The sequence below is a fragment of the Vanacampus margaritifer genome, chromosome 18 (genome assembly GCF_051991255.1).
Source record: "Vanacampus margaritifer isolate UIUO_Vmar chromosome 18, RoL_Vmar_1.0, whole genome shotgun sequence".
In the NCBI taxonomy this organism is placed as follows: domain Eukaryota; kingdom Metazoa; phylum Chordata; class Actinopteri; order Syngnathiformes; family Syngnathidae; genus Vanacampus; species Vanacampus margaritifer.
This window is the reverse complement of record NC_135449.1, coordinates 6,103,910-6,123,602: the sequence shown is the minus strand read 5'-3', so window position 1 is coordinate 6,123,602 and position 19,693 is coordinate 6,103,910. Positions and strand designations below refer to the sequence as shown.

Genomic DNA, 19,693 nt, shown 5'->3' with positions numbered 1-19,693 from the left:
ATATGTCCAGAAAGAGCTTCAGAACACAAAGCAGAGAATCTTAAGTCCTGAATCTTAGGACAATGTCCAGGATAGACTAAATCTCTAGGAATTGTTTCAGGACATAATCGGAGACAATGCCTGGGAAAGACCAAATCGCCAGAAACAGGACACATGGGTGAAAAACACAAGACCAGAATCTCAAGACAATGCCCAAGACAGACCAAGTCTCTAGGAAGAGCTTCAGGACACAAAGAAGAGAAACTTAAGTCTTGAATCTCAAGACAATGTCCAGGTCAGACCATATCTCCAGAAAGAGCTTCAGAACACAAAGCAGAGAATCTTAAGTCCTGAATCTTAGGACAATGTCCAGGATAGACTAAATCTCTAGGAATTGTTTCAGGACATAATCGGAGACAATGCCTCGGAAAGACCAAATCGCCAGAAACAGTTTCAGGACACATAGGTGAAAAACACAAGACCAGAATCTTGAGACAATGCCCAGGACAGACCAAGTCTCTAGGAAGAGTTTCAGGACACAAAGAAGAGAAACTTAAGTCTTGAATCTTAATTCAAGATCCCAGGACAGACCAAATCTCAAGAAATACCTACAGAACACAAAGGAGGAAAACACAAGACCTGAATCTCAGGACAATGACAAAAGCTCCAAAAAGAAGAAAGTCTTTAATCTTAGATTTGTTTTCTTGCCAAGTTGAACAAGGGCAATTCTTCTTTGTGTTTATAGAAAGACATTTGAATGCTTCACTTTATATCATTCTGATCTTGGAATTGATCACTTTGAAAGCAAGAGGCCTATACCAGAGGTGATGGAGTCGGCAATTTTAGGACTTGTTAGGGAACTGGACTTTTTTTTTTTTTAAAGACATGAAAATGCATTGGACACCCAGGAACCCGCTTATCATCAATCACTTTGGACACGATCATTAGACAAATTGCAAAACCAACAAGCCAATGTGAAAAGCCTGCCAGCGTTCGGCAGCGGAAGAAGGTCAATGAAGGAGTCGAGTCAGGATGGGCCGTCGTGCCATATGTCCAAACGTATCCAACAGAACACGAGCAAATTTGTCAAGTCCAGAACATCTGTAGGAAAAATGTTATTTATATTCCCGCTCCGCTATGGACGTGTGAGTCCACACGAGCATGCTTGCACACACAAACCCTCCCCGCTGCACATGCGGACCGTACGACAGCTGACAGCGGCCCACATTGTGTCCGTTTGAGCGGCCCCCGAGCCCTTGCAACAGGCCCTTTTTCACGGGGGCCGATACACCGAAAATACCCCTCGATCCCTGTCCCTTCCCGCTCTGTCCCATCCATCTCCACTCCCTCCCGTAATAGACGCCTTATTTTAGACATCCTCGTGTTCCCGGCCGGGCCGGGCCGAACCTATTCCAGTGTTCCAGATAAAGCGTGGCAGGTATTTGGAATAATTTTTCCATGGGCCCGGCCCGGAAGATAAAACGAGATATATTTGTAATGCGTGTGCCGGTATCCCATTTCAAAGAGAAAGCCCATCGGAATCCGGCCCCGGGCTTATTGTTATTTGCCTGAGATGGAACAGATGACTTTTTTTTTTTTTTTTTTTTCTGTCGGCAGGACGGTGCCCCATCACTCTCTGACGACATCAGGGAGTGTGCGTGTGAGGTTGTACTTTTGGATCAACAAAAGATTTTGTATTACAATTTTGTATTTAAGTAATTTTATTTTTTTTATTTTATTTTTTTTTCCAGGAGAGCTCAGTATTGTTCATTCGATTTGACATCATCATTGCTCTCCTTTAAAAAAAAAAAAAAAAAAATTTTTTTTTTTCTTTCTCTCTTTTTTTTTAAAAATATATATACATATATATATACATATACACACACATATATATATATATATATATATATATATTTTTTTTTTGTATGTGGGTGAGCATGTGCATGTGCGTGCGTGCGTGCGTGTGTGTATTCATCAGTTCACCTAAAGCCCATTAAAAGAAAATCCCATACTAATAATATAATGTAATAATAAATTGCCAAATGCAGAAACATCAATGTAAGTTATCACGATGTAGTGGCTCTCGCTAACAGACAGAATAAAGTAACCAGAATTAGGTTAAAAAAATTCTATATACGTAGACCATGTTTCTATAAATTTTGATATTTGGTTTTTATTTGAGGCAGATATTTTTTCCATTAAAATGTGATTCATGAGGAGGTTAGACCATTGGTCGATATTCAGAGTTTGTTTATTTTTCCAGTTAACAAGAATTGTTTTTTTAGCGATAGTAAGGGCTACAAGTGTAGATTGAAATTGTTTATGTGGTAAGTCAGTTGTTGCTAGGTCACCTAGCAAACACAAGTTTGGAGATAAAGGTATCCTACAGTCCGTAATTTTATGAAAATGGGCTTTTTGTGTCCAACACAGCCAAACCCGCCTCTGATAAGTTTACCAGAGGTGGTGTAAAATTCAGACGGTAAGCCATCATTCCCGGGACATTCTCCTTTTTTTTTTTTCTTTCCCCGGGACATTCGCAACCAAAAACTCATCAACTTAAGATCACACAATGACCCAAATTGCCAAACGAGTAATAGACCATGAAGACACACAGTTGAGTCCCTATTATGCATTTGCACTTTCTTCAACCCCCGACAGCGATGATGTGAAAATCTTGTATATAAAAAATGCTCCAACTGCTTAAAAGGATTGCAGAGTTGTTGGAGTACATTTAAAGGGAGCCACAAGTATGTACTTAACAGCTCATAAGTGGGGCTATCTCAAAAACATGTCAACGCGGGCAGCTGAGTGGAAAATTCTGCCCAATGTGACGATTGCGCGGTTCCATTGCGAAATGCATAGGGTACGTCCACCAGCGCCAGAAAAATCAATATTATTCAGATTGGCTGTCCGCAAGACATTTTTGTTCGGATGGAAAAAAAAAAAAAAAGTGTGTTTCATTTCAAACTGTCAGTGTTGACATTTCAACCTCACAGCAGGCACTGGCGTTTATGTCAATCAACTTTCTATTGTAAGACACATTAGCGCTGACATGCGTCGTTACCTCCACCAAGGAGGTAACGTTTATAACGCTGGTGTGTGATTTATTTTTCAATCATGTGATCGCTAGCTGTTGGAGGCCAAGAAAGACTAGTAGACTAACTCATGATATTTTTTTTTTCTGTATGACCCTACTCACTTCATAACAGCTGTTATAAATCTTCCAATCTCCTTAGATGTGCTAAAACGAGGGCTAAAAAGGTGACAAACTACACGTAAATGATCCAAAATAGTTGGCAGATTGGGTTACTTTAGCTATAGACTTTGTCTAACATTAGCCTCAAGGCTAGATAGCGGTTAGCAAAGAATCCTACGTTTCTGATGTGTACGTACTCTTAACTCATTCACTCCCAGCTATTTTCGCTGAAGCAACCCTCTTCGCTCGCCGCCGGTTGTTTTACTGGATTTTGACTGATTTTTGCAAGGCCCACAGAATATTTATTGTGTTCTATTGCTATAAAAACATGGAACCTACCAAAAGAAAGATTAGAGTCTCTTCTTACATCGGGAAAATAAAGTATATTTGTTTTGCAGCAATTAGCATTAGCTACGTTTCATGAATATTCACATTCCTGGTGAAAACAGCTTGTTGCCCTGGCTGCCACCTGCTGGTCGTTATTGTAATAACTACCATTGCTTTAAACCACCTCGTCATGTCAGAAGCTGCGTCAAAGCTGGCACAGCTTATGACAATCTTCAGCTCCTGAATCTTAGGACAATGTCCAGGATAGACTAAATCTCTAGGAATTGTTTCAGGACATAATCGGAGACATTGCCTGGGAAAGACCAAATCGCCAGAAACAGTTTCAGGACACATAGGTGAAAAACACAAGACCAGAATCTCGAGACAATGCCCAGGACAGACCAAGTCTCTAAGAAGAGCAGAGAAACTTAAGTCTTGAATCTCAAGACAATGTCCAGGTAAGACCATATGTCCAAAAAGAGCATCAGAACACAAAGCAGATAATTTTAAGTCCTGAATCTTAGGACAATGTCCAGGTTAGACTAAATCTCTAGGAATTGTTTCAGGACATAATCGGAGACAATGCCTGGGAAAGACCAAATCGTCAGAAACAGTTTCAGGACACATAGGTGAAAAACACAAGACCAGAATCTCGAAACAATGCCCAGGACAGACCAAGTCTCTAGGAAGAGCTTCAGGACACAAAGCAGAGAAACTTAAGTCTTGAATCTCAAGATAATGTCCAGGTAAGACCATATGTCCAAAAAGAGCATCAGAACACAAAGCAGAGAATTTTAAGTCCTGAATCTTAGGACAATGTCCAGGTTAGGCTAAATCTCTAGGAATTGTTTCAGGACATAATCGGAGACATTGCCTGGGAAAGACCAAATCGCCACAAACAGTTTCAGGACACAGTGGTGAAAAACACAAGACCAGAATCTCGAGACAATGCCCAGGACAGACCAAGTCTCTAGGAAGAGCAGAGAAACTTAAGTCTTGAATCCCAAGACAATGTCCAGGTAAGACCATATGTGCAAAAAGAGCATCAGAACACAAAGCAGATAATTTTAAGTCCTGAATCTTAGGACAATGTCCAGGTTAGACTAAATCTCTAGGAATTGTTTCAGGACATAATCGGAGACAATGCCTGGGAAAGACCAAATCGTCAGAAACAGTTTCAGGACACATAGGTGAAAAACACAAGACCAGAATTTCGAGACAATGCCCAGGACAGACCAAGTCTCTAGGAAGAGCTTCAGGACACAAAGCAGAGAAACTTAAGTCTTGAATCTCAAGATAATGTCCAGGTAAGACCATATGTCCAAAAAGAGCATCAGAACACAAAGCAGAGAATTTTAAGTCCTGAATCTTAGGACAATGTCCAGGTTAGGCTAAATCTCTAGGAATTGTTTCAGGACATAATCGGAGACATTGCCTGGGAAAGACCAAATCGCCACAAACAGTTTCAGGACAAAGTGGTGAAAAACACAAGACCAGAATCTCGAGACAATGCCCAGGACAGACCAAGTCTCTAGGAAGAGCAGAGAAACTTAAGTCTTGAATCCCAAGACAATGTCCAGGTAAGACCATATGTGCAAAAAGAGCATCAGAACACAAAGCAGAGAATTTTAAGTCCTGAATCTTAGGACAATGTCCAGGATAGACTAAATCTCTAGGAATTGTTTCAGGACATAATTGGAGACATTGTCTCGGAAAGACCAAATCGCCAGAAACAGTTTCAGGACACATAGGTGAAAAACACAAGACCAGAATCTCGAGACAATGCCCAGGACAGACCAAGTCTCTAGGAAGAGCAGAGAAACTTAAGTCTTGAATCCCAAGACAATGTCCAGGTAAGACCATATGTCCAAAAAGAGCATCAGAACACAAAGCAGAGAATTTTAAGTCCTGAATCTTAGGACAATGTCCAGGTTAGGCTAAATCTCTAGGAATTGTTTCAGGACATAATCGGAGACAATGCCTCGGAAAGACCAAATCGCCAGAAACAGTTTCAGGACACATAGGTGAAAAACACAAGACCAGAATCTCGAGACAATGCCCAGGACAGACCAAGTCTCTAGGAAGAGTTTCAGGACACAAAGAAGAGAAACTTAAGTCTTGAATCTCAAGACAATATCCAGGTCAGACCATATCTCCAGAAAGAGCTTCAGAACACAAAGCAGAGAATCTTAAGTCCTGAATCTTAAGACAATGTCCAGGATAGACTAAATCTCTAGGAATTGATTCAGGACATAATTGGAGACAATGCCTCGGAAAGACCAAATCGTCAGAAACAGTTTCAGGACACAGAGGTGAAAAACACAACACCAGAATCTCGAGACAATGCCCAGGACAGACCAAGTCTCTAGGAAGAGCAGAGAAACTTAAGTCTTGAATCTCAAGACAATGTCCAGGTAAGACCATATCTCCAGAAAGAGCTTCAGAACACAAAGCAGAGAATCTTAAGTCCTGAATCTTAAGACAATGTCCAGGATAGACTAAATCTCTAGGAATTGTTTCAGGACATAATCGGAGACAATGCCTCGGAAAGACCAAATCGTCAGAAACAGTTTCAGGACACATAGGTGAAAAACACAAGACCAGAATCTCGAGACAATGCCCAGGACAGACCAAGTCTCTAGGAAGAGCAGAGAAACTTAAGTCTTGAATCCCAAGACAATGTCCAGGTAAGACCATATGTCCAAAAAGAGCATCAGAACACAAAGCAGAGAATTTTAAGTCCTGAATCTTAGGACAATGTCCAGGATAGACTAAATCTCTAGGAATTGTTTCAGGACATAATCGGAGACCAGTCCTGGGAAAGACCAAATCGCCAGAAACAGTTTCAGGACACATAGGTGAAAAACACAAGACCAGAATCTCGAGACAATGCACAGGACAGACCAAGTCTCTAGGAAGAGCAGAGAAACTTAAGTCTTGAATATCAAGACAATATCCAGGTAAGACCATATGTCCAAAAAGAGCATCAGAACACAAAGCAGAGAATTTTAAGTCCTGAATCTTAAGACAATGTCCAGGATAGACAAAATCTCTAGGAATTGTTTCAGGACATAATCGGAGACAATGCCTGGGAAAGACCAAATCGCCAGAAACAGTTTCAGGACACATAGGTGAAAAACACAAGACCAGAATCTCGAGACAATGCCCAGGACAGACCAAGTTTCTAGGAAGAGCTTCAGGACACAAAGCAGAGAAACTTAAGTCTTGAATCTTAGGACAATGTCCAGGATAGACTAAATCTTTAGGAATTGTTTCAGGACATAATCGGAGACAATGCCTCGGAAAGACCAAATCGCCAGAAGCAGTTTCAGGACACAGAGGTGAAAAACACAACACCAGAATCTCGAGACAATGCCCAGGACAGACCAAGTCTCTAGGAAGAGCTTCAGGACACAAAGCAGAGAAACTTAAGTCTTGAATCTCAAGACAATGTCCAGGTAAGACCATATGTCCAAAAAGAGCATCAGAACACAAAGCAGAGAATCTTAAGTCCTGAATCTTAGGACAATGTCCAGGATAGACTAAATCTCTAGGAATTGTTTCAGGACATAATCGGAGACAATGCCTCGGAAAGACCAAGTCGCCAGAAACAGTTTCAGGACACATAGGTGAAAAACACAAGACCAGAATCTCGAGACAATGCCCAGGACAGACCAAGTCTCTAGGAAGAGCTTCAGGACACAAAGCAGAGAAACTTAAGTCTTGAATCTCAAGACAATGTCCAGGTAAGACCATATGTCCAAAAAGAGCATCAGAACACAAAGCAGAGAATTTTAAGTCCTGAATCTTAGGACAATGTCCAGGATAGACTAAATCTCTAGAAATTGTTTCAGGACATAATCGGAGACATTGCCTGGGAAAGACCAAATCGCCAGAAACAGTTTCAGGACACATAGGTGAAAAAGACCAGAATCTCGAGACAAAAAACATATGCAATAATCCACTAATTGTAATGTAAGATACGATACGTATTCTGTAAAAATGTGTTACTTAAGAGTGTTGAACTAAAATGTAAACATTGAAAACAGAGCTATTATATATTTTTATATTTACTACAAAAAATGATCTATCCCCAAATACTCAAACAAAACAAACTGCTTCAACCTCGGGAATCACGCTCATTACCGCCTCCACAGGATCAAAGTTGAACTGTATTTTTTTTTGTTTTAATGGTGACTGTGCAGAAATTGGTTTGTAAAACTTTTTGTGTAGCTTTAAAAAAAAAAGAAAAAAAAAAAGTGCTCCTCTGGCTCACCTCTGCTGCAAACCTGATTCATACGTTTTCCATCAATCATGGTTTGACATGGTGGAATTTTTAATCTATATTTTTCTAAATGCTATTAAAAATGTTGATGTTTTTCCCAAGTGCTTGGCAAAGGCCTCGGGGGTAGCTTAAATGTTGCTTAAATGTTTATATATACATTAGTAATGGGTTATTCCTCATTTTTCTGATTGAATTACATGATGGTGTTTGCTAAAATTATCCGTGGCACCGACTTTCCGCCGGTGAAGGCGGGCCCGTAGAACGCCGCTTATTTTCATTCCGAGTGAAGAATGGAAAGATCACGAATCAAGATGACTCGAAACGTCCGAAAGGCAACGCGTTGCACCGGAAGGACCCGAGTCCACCGAATCCAGAGACAGTGAGAGGACGACGTTGCGAAAGTGACGCACGCGCGCACACACATGCTGGGAGTACGCTGGCCGCTCTAAATGTGGCTTGTAGAAGGAAATTCTGAAATCCGAGTCTTGGCACCAGACAGGCTGGAAGCAGGCAGGCTTCTGGACGCACGCACACACACATGGCGGGGATGGAGGGCTTTATTACTAGATTCATTTAGCCCGTTCGCTCTGTTTGGCTCTTATCAGCTTAGAAGCGACGTGAGGCTGTGCCAACGCGGCGACCTACGGCGTCTCGCTCGCTCCGTCGGCATGGCGACACAACAAACGCGTCCGCTTTTTTGCTGGATATTAAAACGCAGGTTTGTGTGCGGTCCTCCCCCCCCCACACACACACACACCGCCCACCAGCGCACGCATGTGAAGTTTCGCTTAATGCGCCGGCCGGCCAAGACAATCAGATGGACGCCAATCTCTCAGGCCGCATTTATACGGACGCCGTTTTATGGAGTGATGTATCAGGTGTGGGTTTCAGCGTCGCATTTCACTCCCCCCCCCCCCCCCAAAGGTGTCTTTACGTCCGGACGACTTCAGCACATGTGTGGCGCGCATTCAAAAGGTTAAAGTTGCCTGGAAGTCGTGTACCTGACCAGCAGCTTTAATACGGGGGCTGGCATTTAAAAACAAAATCGCCGATAAAAGCGGCCTCATTAAAACATTTGCATGTGTGTGTGTAAAGGTTGCAAAGGGTTGGCAAATTTCCAAGGGAATGATAAGAATGTGTGTGAATTTATGGGAATTAACTCATTCACTGCCGTTTTAGAGCTTTATCTTTTTTTTAAATTTTTTTTTACGTTTTGGTACAATATAAGCCAAATATATTAAAGTCATGTTTTTCAATGTGAAATGATTGTACTAGAAAGAGTGAGGGTGAGTGCTTTGCTAGCCAGAAGTAGCTAGGCAGACTTAGCTAGGGGGCGCCGTTTCAGGCAACACACTGCCTGGAACCCCCCCCCCCCCCCCCCAACCACCCATAAATTTTGTTGGGTTTGTCCCAGGACTTCATGCTTTTCAATTTGCACTGATGGTACTAAAATGACTAGGCATGGTGAGTTTCATTTACATACAGCTTTTTTAGCCAGAGTTAGCTAGGGGGTGCTGTTTCAGCCCCCCCCCCCCCCAGGACTTACTATAAAAAAAGAGTGACCCCAATTTCTGACCAAAAAGCTGTGAAAACGAGCTTGGCAGAAAAGTGATTTTAACGCCAATATTTTTTTGCTTTTGTGAAAAATGTAACAATAAAAAAAAAAAATTGAAAAAAAAAAAAGACTGAGAAAGGTCTTTTAATGGTAAAGTGATGTAGTAGCAACACTGCCATCTATAGGAAAGTGTTTATAGTGGTTCTCCAAAATGACAAGATGAGCTGTACTGTCGACGCCTACTCATTGAAAAAAAAAAAAAAAAAAAACGTACATGACATAATGACGTATATAGTCGTCGGTGGCAGCAAACAGTTGGATTCCAGTTGATGAATATAAAACATCCATGCTAATGGACGCTAAGCTACAATTAGTCCACTCTCACAAACAAACACTTTTCCTCAAACAGATGCTTCGTTATTCATCCATAGGAAAAAAAAAAACTAAATCCATAAAATCCGAATTGATAAAGCAAATGCAAACCTGCCGCAAATCTCTTCATAACCATCTTGCTTGTCTGCTTTGCTTGTGATGTTCTCGCATGTTACATCCATAGTAGATTATGTGAACTCTTTCAATTGTGTGTGAATTGATCATTTTGCATCCTCTATAGGGTTTAAGGCAAATGATTAACTTGGCCAGTCTAAAAACGTGCATTCCTTTCTTTTTGCCTTCCCTGTTTCAATACTTTTGAAAATATTTTGGCTTTTTTTTTTTTTTTTTTTAAATATAGTTTTCTCCCATCTTCTACTTTTCTCCCTGCTCGTCTATTCACCGAGTGACCTCTCATCAGCACCTTCATCCCATTAGTGAACTTTTCCCGCGCTTTCTCGCAAAAAACGCTAAAAAGAGTGTCGCGATGGCCCGGCCGGCGCATCTGCTGCCGGTCACGGTTATTAAAAGGGTAACACAACCTTGTAGGTATTAACTCATACACGACTCGCTTTGAAGTGTGAGCCGTGCGCATAATTGGAGCGCTGGAACAAACCGTGAAAGCGTGAACGGCGCGTACGCGCGAGCTAACGGCCTGCCGGCGATGTTTTATCTCCTCGCCTCTTTTTTTCCTATCTTGTCCCTCGCCTGCGCGCTTATTTTCTGATCTCTCCCCAGGGAGGGTAGCAGAGGAGTGGGCGGCGCCGTTGTATGTTTAACCTTTGAGGTGGGCCCGCTGCGCCGAGTAAGGCTTGCCACCTGTTGGCTCCGTGTTGGGTGTGTGTGCGTGCAAGTGGAGGTAAATCTCTTAATTTTGATGAGCAGAGACAGCGGAGTCGCCATGGGGATGCGGCGGTGGCTCGCTGATGTTCTCAGGGAAAGGGGAGGGGGGGCGTCTCGCACGCACGCACACACGCACACACTCGCACAAACGCGACCCCTCCTCTGTCAGAGGCTCGGTGACACCATGTCTCCCACGGGCGATTGAGGGCCCAGCCTGGGTGGCTCCAGGCCTTGTGTGTCTCTCAGTGTGAGTGTATGTATCACTCCAATGGGGTCCCCGCCCGGGGCCGCCATATGCCACCCACCCAGCCGCGGACGACAGAGGGGCGGAGGTGACCCCTGGCCGCCGACTCAAGCCACCAGTTGGCCCATTCTCTCAGTCACACGCCGGACGGGCGCCATGTTTAAAGTCCCACGGCTGTTTATCTGGGAGAGCGATGAAGGGAGGTGGGTTCGAGGGGGCCGAGGAGGTGAGGCCTATTCTACCCGACTATGATAAAGCCTTTGTAAACACAAACGGGCAAAATAGCCTGACTTCGATGCAGATTCCTTCAAATTCGTGTGTAGTCAATTTGCAATTCATTTACAAGGCACCAATTGTAAACTTTCCGTCTCATTAGGTTAGACTGTTCAATTTGTTTTCAATTCTGGAGGTTGTGTTTACATTTGATATTGATTTAAATGATTTGTAAAAACATATTGTTGACATTTAAAAAATATATATATTGTTGTAAATGCTACATAGACTTGAACCACATGCAAAGCGCCCCCTACTGACCAGGAGGCAAAATGAACACTTTTTTGTATAGGAAATTCCTACTTTTTTTTTTTAACAGTACAATATGCAGGGATGTGATTTGACCAAAGTGAAATTATCAGAAAATTTAGCCGGGGGTCTGGGGGCCGCTGGCACCCAGCTAGGTCCAGGGAGCTCATGGGTTTTCCGTGTTTTTAAGTACTTTCAATGCACTCACATGACAAAGAAATAGACAAAACAACAGCATAAATTTTCAATGTATATTGAACTATCCCATATAAAATGGCAGTTTTAGTCAACTCAAAATCAGTCACATTCAAAAACATTGGACTGCCTTTGCTTTTAAAAACTATCACTGAGAATATCATCATATCTAACTAATGTGATTACTAAGTTAACACATAAATAATGTTGAAGAGCTCAAATTTCATGAACAAATAATTGTATCATGACCAAATGAAAAGTAACTCATATTAGAGCATACCACAAATGTCTTTGTTATAGCAGAAGATGTTATCTGTCGGAGTCATGTGCATACACAATGAACTACTAAAAAAAATTTAAAAAAAAATAAAAAAAATAAAAAAATCGGATTTTTTTTTTTGGGGGGGAGATAAAAAAAGCGGAATTCCGCGAATTAGCGGAAAAATCACATCCCTGAATATGGCCATCTTCTTTGCAGTACATAATTATTTTTGTCCAGGCAAAATGTTACACTTGTATATTTATGTGGGAAGAACTGAGAGAGGCCCAATTTGATCATAAATGACAACAATGGTAGCCAATGGGCCGACGGCCTAATGTTTTTGTTTTCTTGTCATGTATCAATAAATAGCTAGTACTGTCTGTGGCGCTGAAGTAGTAGAACCAGACATCTGTCTTGCTCACCTCAGATTTTAGCAGCCTCCAATTTTAATTCGACTAAAAAATAATAATCAACTGGCAACATCAGATCATGACACTTTAGTGGATTTATGCGGAAAAAAATGGGAAACATTCATAAAAATTTGCTCTGAAAATTCATATTACTGTGACAATAATGCAAAATATATTAAAACCCTTCCCAGCTTTCCTACATCCATAAACCCATCTCCGGATGTTATCAATATAAATAAATTCCTCGTTATATTTTATTATTAGACCTTTGGAAATGCTACAAAACGGTTTCATACTAGTATTACTCTCTTGGCTCAGGATTCCCTCAACGGTTGCACGCCGTTTGTCTCTCAGCAAAAACGGCAATGAGCCACTAAATATATCGTCAAGCGGCGAGCCGCATGAGGCTGCTTTACTGCTGCCTATATGTCTACCAAGGGTCCATTTCATATATATATGTCATCATAAACATTTCGGTCGTTGTCATAAGTTGTCAGGAGACGATTTTTTTTTTTAGCATTTAAGCAGTGAGCGCTTGATTAGGAAGCACTTGGAACTCATTGGGTTTTCAGAGAAACGAATCAAGCAAAATCAAAATAAAAAAAATCAACTAAGATAGGATATACTGAGGAAAGCATCACATTTCCCGTATCACATTTTTCAATAATGAGTAAAGCGATAAAGTACAAGTTGCAGGAAATCGAATAAAAGCCCAACAATTTCAATGATTCATCGGAGGTTTTCAATAGATTCCGTGCTGATGACTTTTGCATTCCAAAGAAGCGCCGCTCGTCTAGTCAGTAGCTGGCCTCACTTAGGCTTGACCTCCCAATAGTGTGACTCACGACCCCTGTTTATGATGTCACAAAAAGAGCGGTCACACTCTCGTAACGGTGGCTCACCCCGGAGAAAGTCGGAATCCAGCTATATATACAAGCCCCCCCCCCCCCCCCCCCGCGCCACCCCCAATCCCACTCGTAAATGAGCATGTCCAATCTACCCACTGCGTTTCATTAAAAGCAGACCACATCAGTCAGTGCGCTCATTTGAAAGGCCAGGTCCCCTTCGTCGGCATTATGGCACCAAAAAAAAAAAAAATATATATATATGGAGCTGTTAAAGAGTCAAGGACCTCACAATGCCCGTACACGCAACATCGCCATCCCGCTGATGGACCACACATAGATTCCCGACACGGACCCCGAGACCACACAGAGAGTCCCGTAAGGTCGACAAAAGACCCTGTACAACCCGACGGTGGGTCCTTACATGACTCTCGGGGAGAATCCAGCACTTGCACGTTTTTTTTTCACGAGAGTCCCCATGGTGCTCTGGTGGGAACCAACCGAGTATAAACACTTTGCTAATGTACTGTACTGGAGTTCCTCCTCTACTTTCTGTCTAATCTTAAAAAAAAAGTTAGATAAATAAATCAGCCTTATTTGGTCCCATATTCTACCTTAAAGTTGATTTCATAAGAATCAATCATTACCTTGGGCTTCAGGAGCTTTGCTGAATCTATTGCATAACATGTACCTTAAGAAAAAAATATATATTTTTGCCAACAACTACACTCTTAAATACAAGGACCAGCCAGTGTCATTGAACCTAAACAGTTGGGTCAAATGAAATTAATAACCCACCAAGCAACCCAATTGTTTTGTGTTGTATTGTGAGTTATTCATTTGACCCAATTTTTGGTTAATTGAATTACCCAATTGAATTGGGTCAAAAATGAACTGACCCAACTTTTATTTAACCCAAAATGTTGGGTCAAATTAAAGTAACAAACAGAGCAACCCATTTTTTGGGGTTGCTTTAACCCACAAAGCAACCCATTTTTTTGGGGTTGCTTTGTGGGTTATTCATTTAATCCAACTTTTTGGGCTAATATTATAACAACAATTTAATTGGGTCAAAAATTAACCAACCCAACGTTTATTGAACCCAAAATGTTGGGTCAAATTAAAGTAACAAACAAAGCAACCCATTTTTTGGGGTTGCTTTAACCCACAAAGCAACCCATTTTTTGGGGGTTGCTTTGTGGGTTATTCATTTAATCCAACTTTTTGGGCTAATATTATAACAACAATTTAATTGGGTCAAAAATTAACCAACCCAACTTTTATTGAACCCAAAATGTTGGGTCAAATTAAAGTAACAAACAGAGCAACCCATTTTTTGGGGTTGCTTTAACCCACAAAGCAACCCATTTTTTTGGGGTTGCTTTGTGGGTTATTCATTTAATCCAACTTTTTGGGCTAATATTATAACAACAATTTAATTGGGTCAAAAATTAACCAACCCAACGTTTATTGAACCCAAAATGTTGGGTCAAATTAAAGTAACAAACAGAGCAACCCATTTTTTTGGGGTTGCTTTAACCCACAAAGCAACCCATTTTTGGGGGGGTTATTCATTTAATCCAACTTTTTGGGCTAATATTATAACAACAATTTAATTGGGTCAAAAATTAACCAACCCAACGTTTATTGAACCCAAAATGTTGGGTCAAATTAAAGTAACAAACAAAGCAACCCATTTTTTGGGGTTGCTTTAACCCACAAAGCAACCCATTTTTTTGGGGTTGCTTTGTGGGTTATTCATTTAATCCAACTTTTTGGGCTAATATTATAACAACAATTTAATTGGGTCAAAAATTAACCAACCCAACGTTTATTGAACCCAAAATGTTGGGTCAAATTAAAGTAACAAACAGAGCAACCCAATTTTTGGTTAATTGAATTACCCAATTGAATTGGGTCAAAAATGAACTGACCCAACTTTTATTGAACCCAAAATGTTGGGTCAAATTAAAGTAACAAACAGAGCAACCCATTTTTTGGGGTTGCTTTAACCCACAAAGCAACCCATTTTTTTGGGGTTGCTTTGTGGGTTATTCATTTAATCCAACTTTTTGGGCTAATATTATAACAACAATTTAATTGGGTCAAAAATTAACCAACCCAATGTTTATTGAACTCAAAATGTTGGGTCAAATTAAATGAATAACCCAGAAAGCAAGCCAACATTTTGGGTTGTGTCGGCCCATCTATGACCCCACTTGGCTTAATTTTTACTCAACTGTTTTTAGAGTGTAGGCAAGTCTAGCAAGAAAAAAAAGCAGAAGTGACGCTTAACTAGCAACATTTCTGCCTGACAGGTGCATTTATCACCTTTTTGATTTAATTGATTAAAAAATGAATTTGATAACATTTAGTGTTATTGTAAGTCTCCCTTACAAATAAGTTCAGCTTGTTAAAAATGCTAATGCTAGCTTAGCATTGCTAGTGCTGCTTTTTTGTTTAAGTTGCATATGCACTTTTTTGTGACCATCAAGACGATGCCTTTTTACTTGGCTAAAGGCGTTGCTGTAAATCAATTCTTCTACTTTTACCTTTATACACAAGTATCTGTACTACTGAAGTACACAGTGTGAATAATTGTGCCACCTCTGCCCTGGTGATGAGAACCTGGAAGCCACTTAGCTCGGCCAGACAAGCAAAGTTGTTTTCCCCAATGGGAAGAGAAGCCTAAAGCAGGAGCCAAGAACACACAACAGGAAGTTCAGTGAGGATGCCAGACGAGCGCATGGCAGCATGAATGGGTCAATAAAAGAGCGGAGGCTAGGCAACAAGAAGGGGAGACTCGGAGAGATTGACGACGAGGATGTGAAAGCCGCCTCGCCGCCGAACGCTTTCAAACTTCCTTTTAGCGCCTGCCTGCCGACTAGAGCGCAGCGAGATGGGCCGGCGCCACTGGAGGTGCTGGGCGCTCTCCAACCAAACACAGAACGAGACCCGGCAACCCGCCGCACAGACCCTGCGCCCCAGAGTGCGGAATAAATCGGGATGATGAATAAGGTCTTTGCACTTACCAATCCACACTGAGAGAGCGTCGCCTGTAGGAATGCGCTCGTTCCGACGCGGTCTTCTCGGCTTTGGCGGGGCGTTCTTTGAGGGAGAGACGATGGGTAAACTTGGAGATTCCAGATTCCGACCTGGCAAAAGATGGAAAACTAAGTTAGTGAGTTAGTCTTGCGAAAGAAGAACGGTTTGGACAAGAATTCTGTGGGATCTTAATGCAAAGGAATTACTATCTAAACAGTCTTTTTGTCTCTTTGCTGGATCAATATAAGGTGCTTAGTGTCCACATGCTATTAGCATAAATACCACAATGGTTATATTTAACTTCTTTACTGCCATTAGCAACTAAAGACGTCAAAAATTAATTTTAACTATTTTTATTAGTTTAAATTTCTTTTCCATTTTTGTTAACAAGAGTATGAAAACCTAGATTTTTTTTTGTATATTTGGAAGATATAAAATTTGAGATTAATCGGGAGTTAACTATTAAAGTCATGCGATTAATTATGATTACAAATTTTAATCGCCTGATGCGCCTAATTTGTAATAATCTTTTCTTACAATTTATTTTATTTTTTTTATTTTTACTAATGTTTTTTTATTTTTTATAGAAAAAAAATATTAAAAATTAGGGGCGTCGGGCGATTACAATTTTTTAACGTAATTAATCGCAGGACTTCACTAGTTAACTCACGATTAATCACAAATTTTATTTCTGTTCTAATACAAAAAAAAATTCTAGGGTTGCATACTTTTGTTAACAAAAGTTGGAAAAATGTAAAACTAATAGAAATTGTTCAAATGAATTTTTGACGTCTATAGCCGTCAATGGCAGTGAATGAGTTAATGTACAGTTCTTGCTAATTCTTTGCTGAGAACTAACTCCTGTTACATTTGCTCTAGAACCAACTTATTGAGCCATTTTGTCTTACTAAACACTACAGTACAGTTTGATTTACTGCTGAGGCGTTCAGGAACAGCTAAAATGCTTCATTTTCTTCTTCTCCGTAATTGCAAACAAGAAAACAGACAGCCTTAAAGGCAATAAAAGTCGGACATTATTGATGACAAAAATTAACCAAGAAAAGTCAGCACCGCAGATTCATGTAAAGCACTAAAACACATTTTAACGGCAAATTATTCAATCAATGTGAAATATTATTGTCGGACACACATGTCTTTTTGAAATATATTACCGATGAAGTTACTAAACACTGCAACAAAGCCAAAGTTCCCCAGAGGACACACGAGGTTGCAGGGAAAGTTGTAGACTGTGGCTCGTATTTTCCAAATCATTTTTACAGGAAAAAAAAAAAAAAAAAATCACAAATACATGTTAATCTAATTGACTCGGTTGCCAATGTTCCAGTTTGACTTTGAGCAGAAAATAAGATGGGTAAAAAATTCTAAGTAAACAAACGTTTTATCCGGTGCGCATGCTAATGTTGTGTTTCTCCGTCTAACCGCCAAGTATTAAGTCAGACGACTATTCAAGCTATTCATAAAAAGTTATAGCACTTTTCCAAACTTGAAACCATCACATTCAGCATATTCCCCTGACGAAAAAAAAACAACAACCCAAGAGGCCGACTGGACCTACAGTGGTTTCTTGAGATATCTATTTAATTTGTTCTGCGACCACTCTCGTAACCACATTTTTTTTTTTTTTTATCTCAAATTATCTTAAAATTTAAATATCGTTGATCGGCTCCAGCCTTCTCCCCAAAAATGTCAACAACTTTGTCATGTGTTTTTTTTAGCAAGGAAAATGACAGTCTATAATATTTTACTTAAAAAAAAAAATAATAATAAAGAATAAAAAAAAAAAATGCTTCATGATTAATTCAACGCGGCACCTTCTAGTGCACATGACTTGGCCACCGGGGGCAGTACAATGCAGTCACTTAGACACAACGAAGAAGAGTTTCACAACCACTGTAAATAAATAAACTGCTGTAATATGAGTTTTTTTTTTTGTCTGTGTACATGTGTTGTGCTCAAATATCAGTTGCTTAACTCTTTGGCTGCCAGACGATTTCAGAAAAGGGATGCCGTGGGTGCCAGCCGATTTAAGCATTTTGACTGATCTTTCAAGGTCCACAGAATATTATGTGTTTGGACTATGGAAACACACATACTACCAAATGAAAGATTGGACTCTCATCTTTCATCAGAAAAAAAAGTTTGTTTCTACCTTATTCCGTTTTTCAGTAATCAACAATAGAAAATGGTTAGTTTCACCTCTGTTTTGAAACAAACGTTTTTTAACGTCTTTGGCACTCCTCCCTAGGATTTTACTAAACGTTATTTAACTTTTTGGCAGTCAAAGAGTTAAAGGGTTATAACAGCCCGACTACTAGTGCTGTTCCAATACAGTTTTTTTTGGCCCCAGATACCGATACCCAATTTTGCAGTATCGGCCGATAGCCAATTATTTATTTTTTTCAAACATGAAAACGCTGCCCTGCCATTGGTGCAGAGCTTTTAAGGGCCAATAGGATACCTTGGCTCTGCATGCAGTGAACACGTCACACAGCAGTAAATGTCATGCACGGGCAAGACACAAGATGCTGCATCCAAAGTCCTATATTAGCGTCGGAAATAATGGTATTGCCATGTTACTTGTTAGTACTTGCCGATTGCCACTGTTTTAATGCAGTATCGGAGCCTATCGCGATACCGGTATCGGAACAACACCACCGATTACTGATGCTACTTGTTAGCTTGCTTATGGCGTTTGACATTTTGTGTTAGCATTAAGCTAGTTGAAGACAAAGTTGTGAGGTTGTTGTTTTAAAAATACGCAACGTGGAATTCTGGAGTGGCATTAAAGAGCTTGAGGCTGCTGTTTTGAGAATCGTTTATTATCTGCCAAAGTATTGCTTTATGTGCTTTTTTTCTCTCCTCAAAATCCTTCTGAGAATATGCTTCAAACACACACTAGCACCTGTTTCCGTCCCGAAGAAGTTGCAAGGGACGGCTTTCTCATTGAAATGACCTCATAGGACGGCTTATCTGTTTGAACAACCCTCTGCTCCCCCCCCCCCACACACAAAACTCACTGCTTTCTTTCCCACTCCCACAGCCTCTCCGACTGACCCTGTGCCAACGTCTCCAAAGACTCGGTCGACCTCAAAGACAAAGAGGCATATTTTCCAGTATGACTCACATAAATGAGGTGTGGGATTTTCATCAGATGGCAAAAGAACCCCTAATTGGCGGTATTAAGTCTGGACTCCTCCTTCAAGGGCTTTTTAATTAAATTAGTACCACGGACGGGGCTGCGCATGCCAGCTACTCCCGTCCACGCTAATGCCCCTTGACATCAACAGTGGTTTAAAAAAACACAAGTTATAAAGAAGAGCGATTAGTTTGTCTCGTCGATGGTTATCATTAATACTCGTCTTGGCTTACAGTTGGCTCGGCGTTTGGCTCGGGACCAACAGTTGCATTAAGAGTGCCGGTAATACTTCAAACAAACATTCGGATCAAACACATGACAATAGGATGATGACTTCAATGGCACCAGAATATATAGGATCAGCACTTCAAACACGCAGGGTGGCAGCGGACATAAATGAGGGTGCGGGGGAATCCCTTTGAAGGATTTAGGGGAAAACGGGACATGTGAAGCAGG

General features: G+C 40.7%; 1 protein-coding gene across 2 annotated transcripts in view; it reads right to left on the bottom strand.

Moving 5' to 3' along the window:
* The window catches only part of ankfn1b (ankyrin repeat and fibronectin type III domain containing 1b), a 148,324-nt gene that overhangs the window by 27,814 nt on the left and 100,817 nt on the right, over positions 1-19,693 (bottom strand). For both annotated transcript variants that reach the window (XM_077551760.1, XM_077551759.1), the window contains one exon: positions 16,068-16,190. In XM_077551760.1, the coding sequence (XP_077407886.1) occupies positions 16,068-16,190 (123 nt within the window). The remainder of the gene's footprint in view (positions 1-16,067; positions 16,191-19,693) is intronic.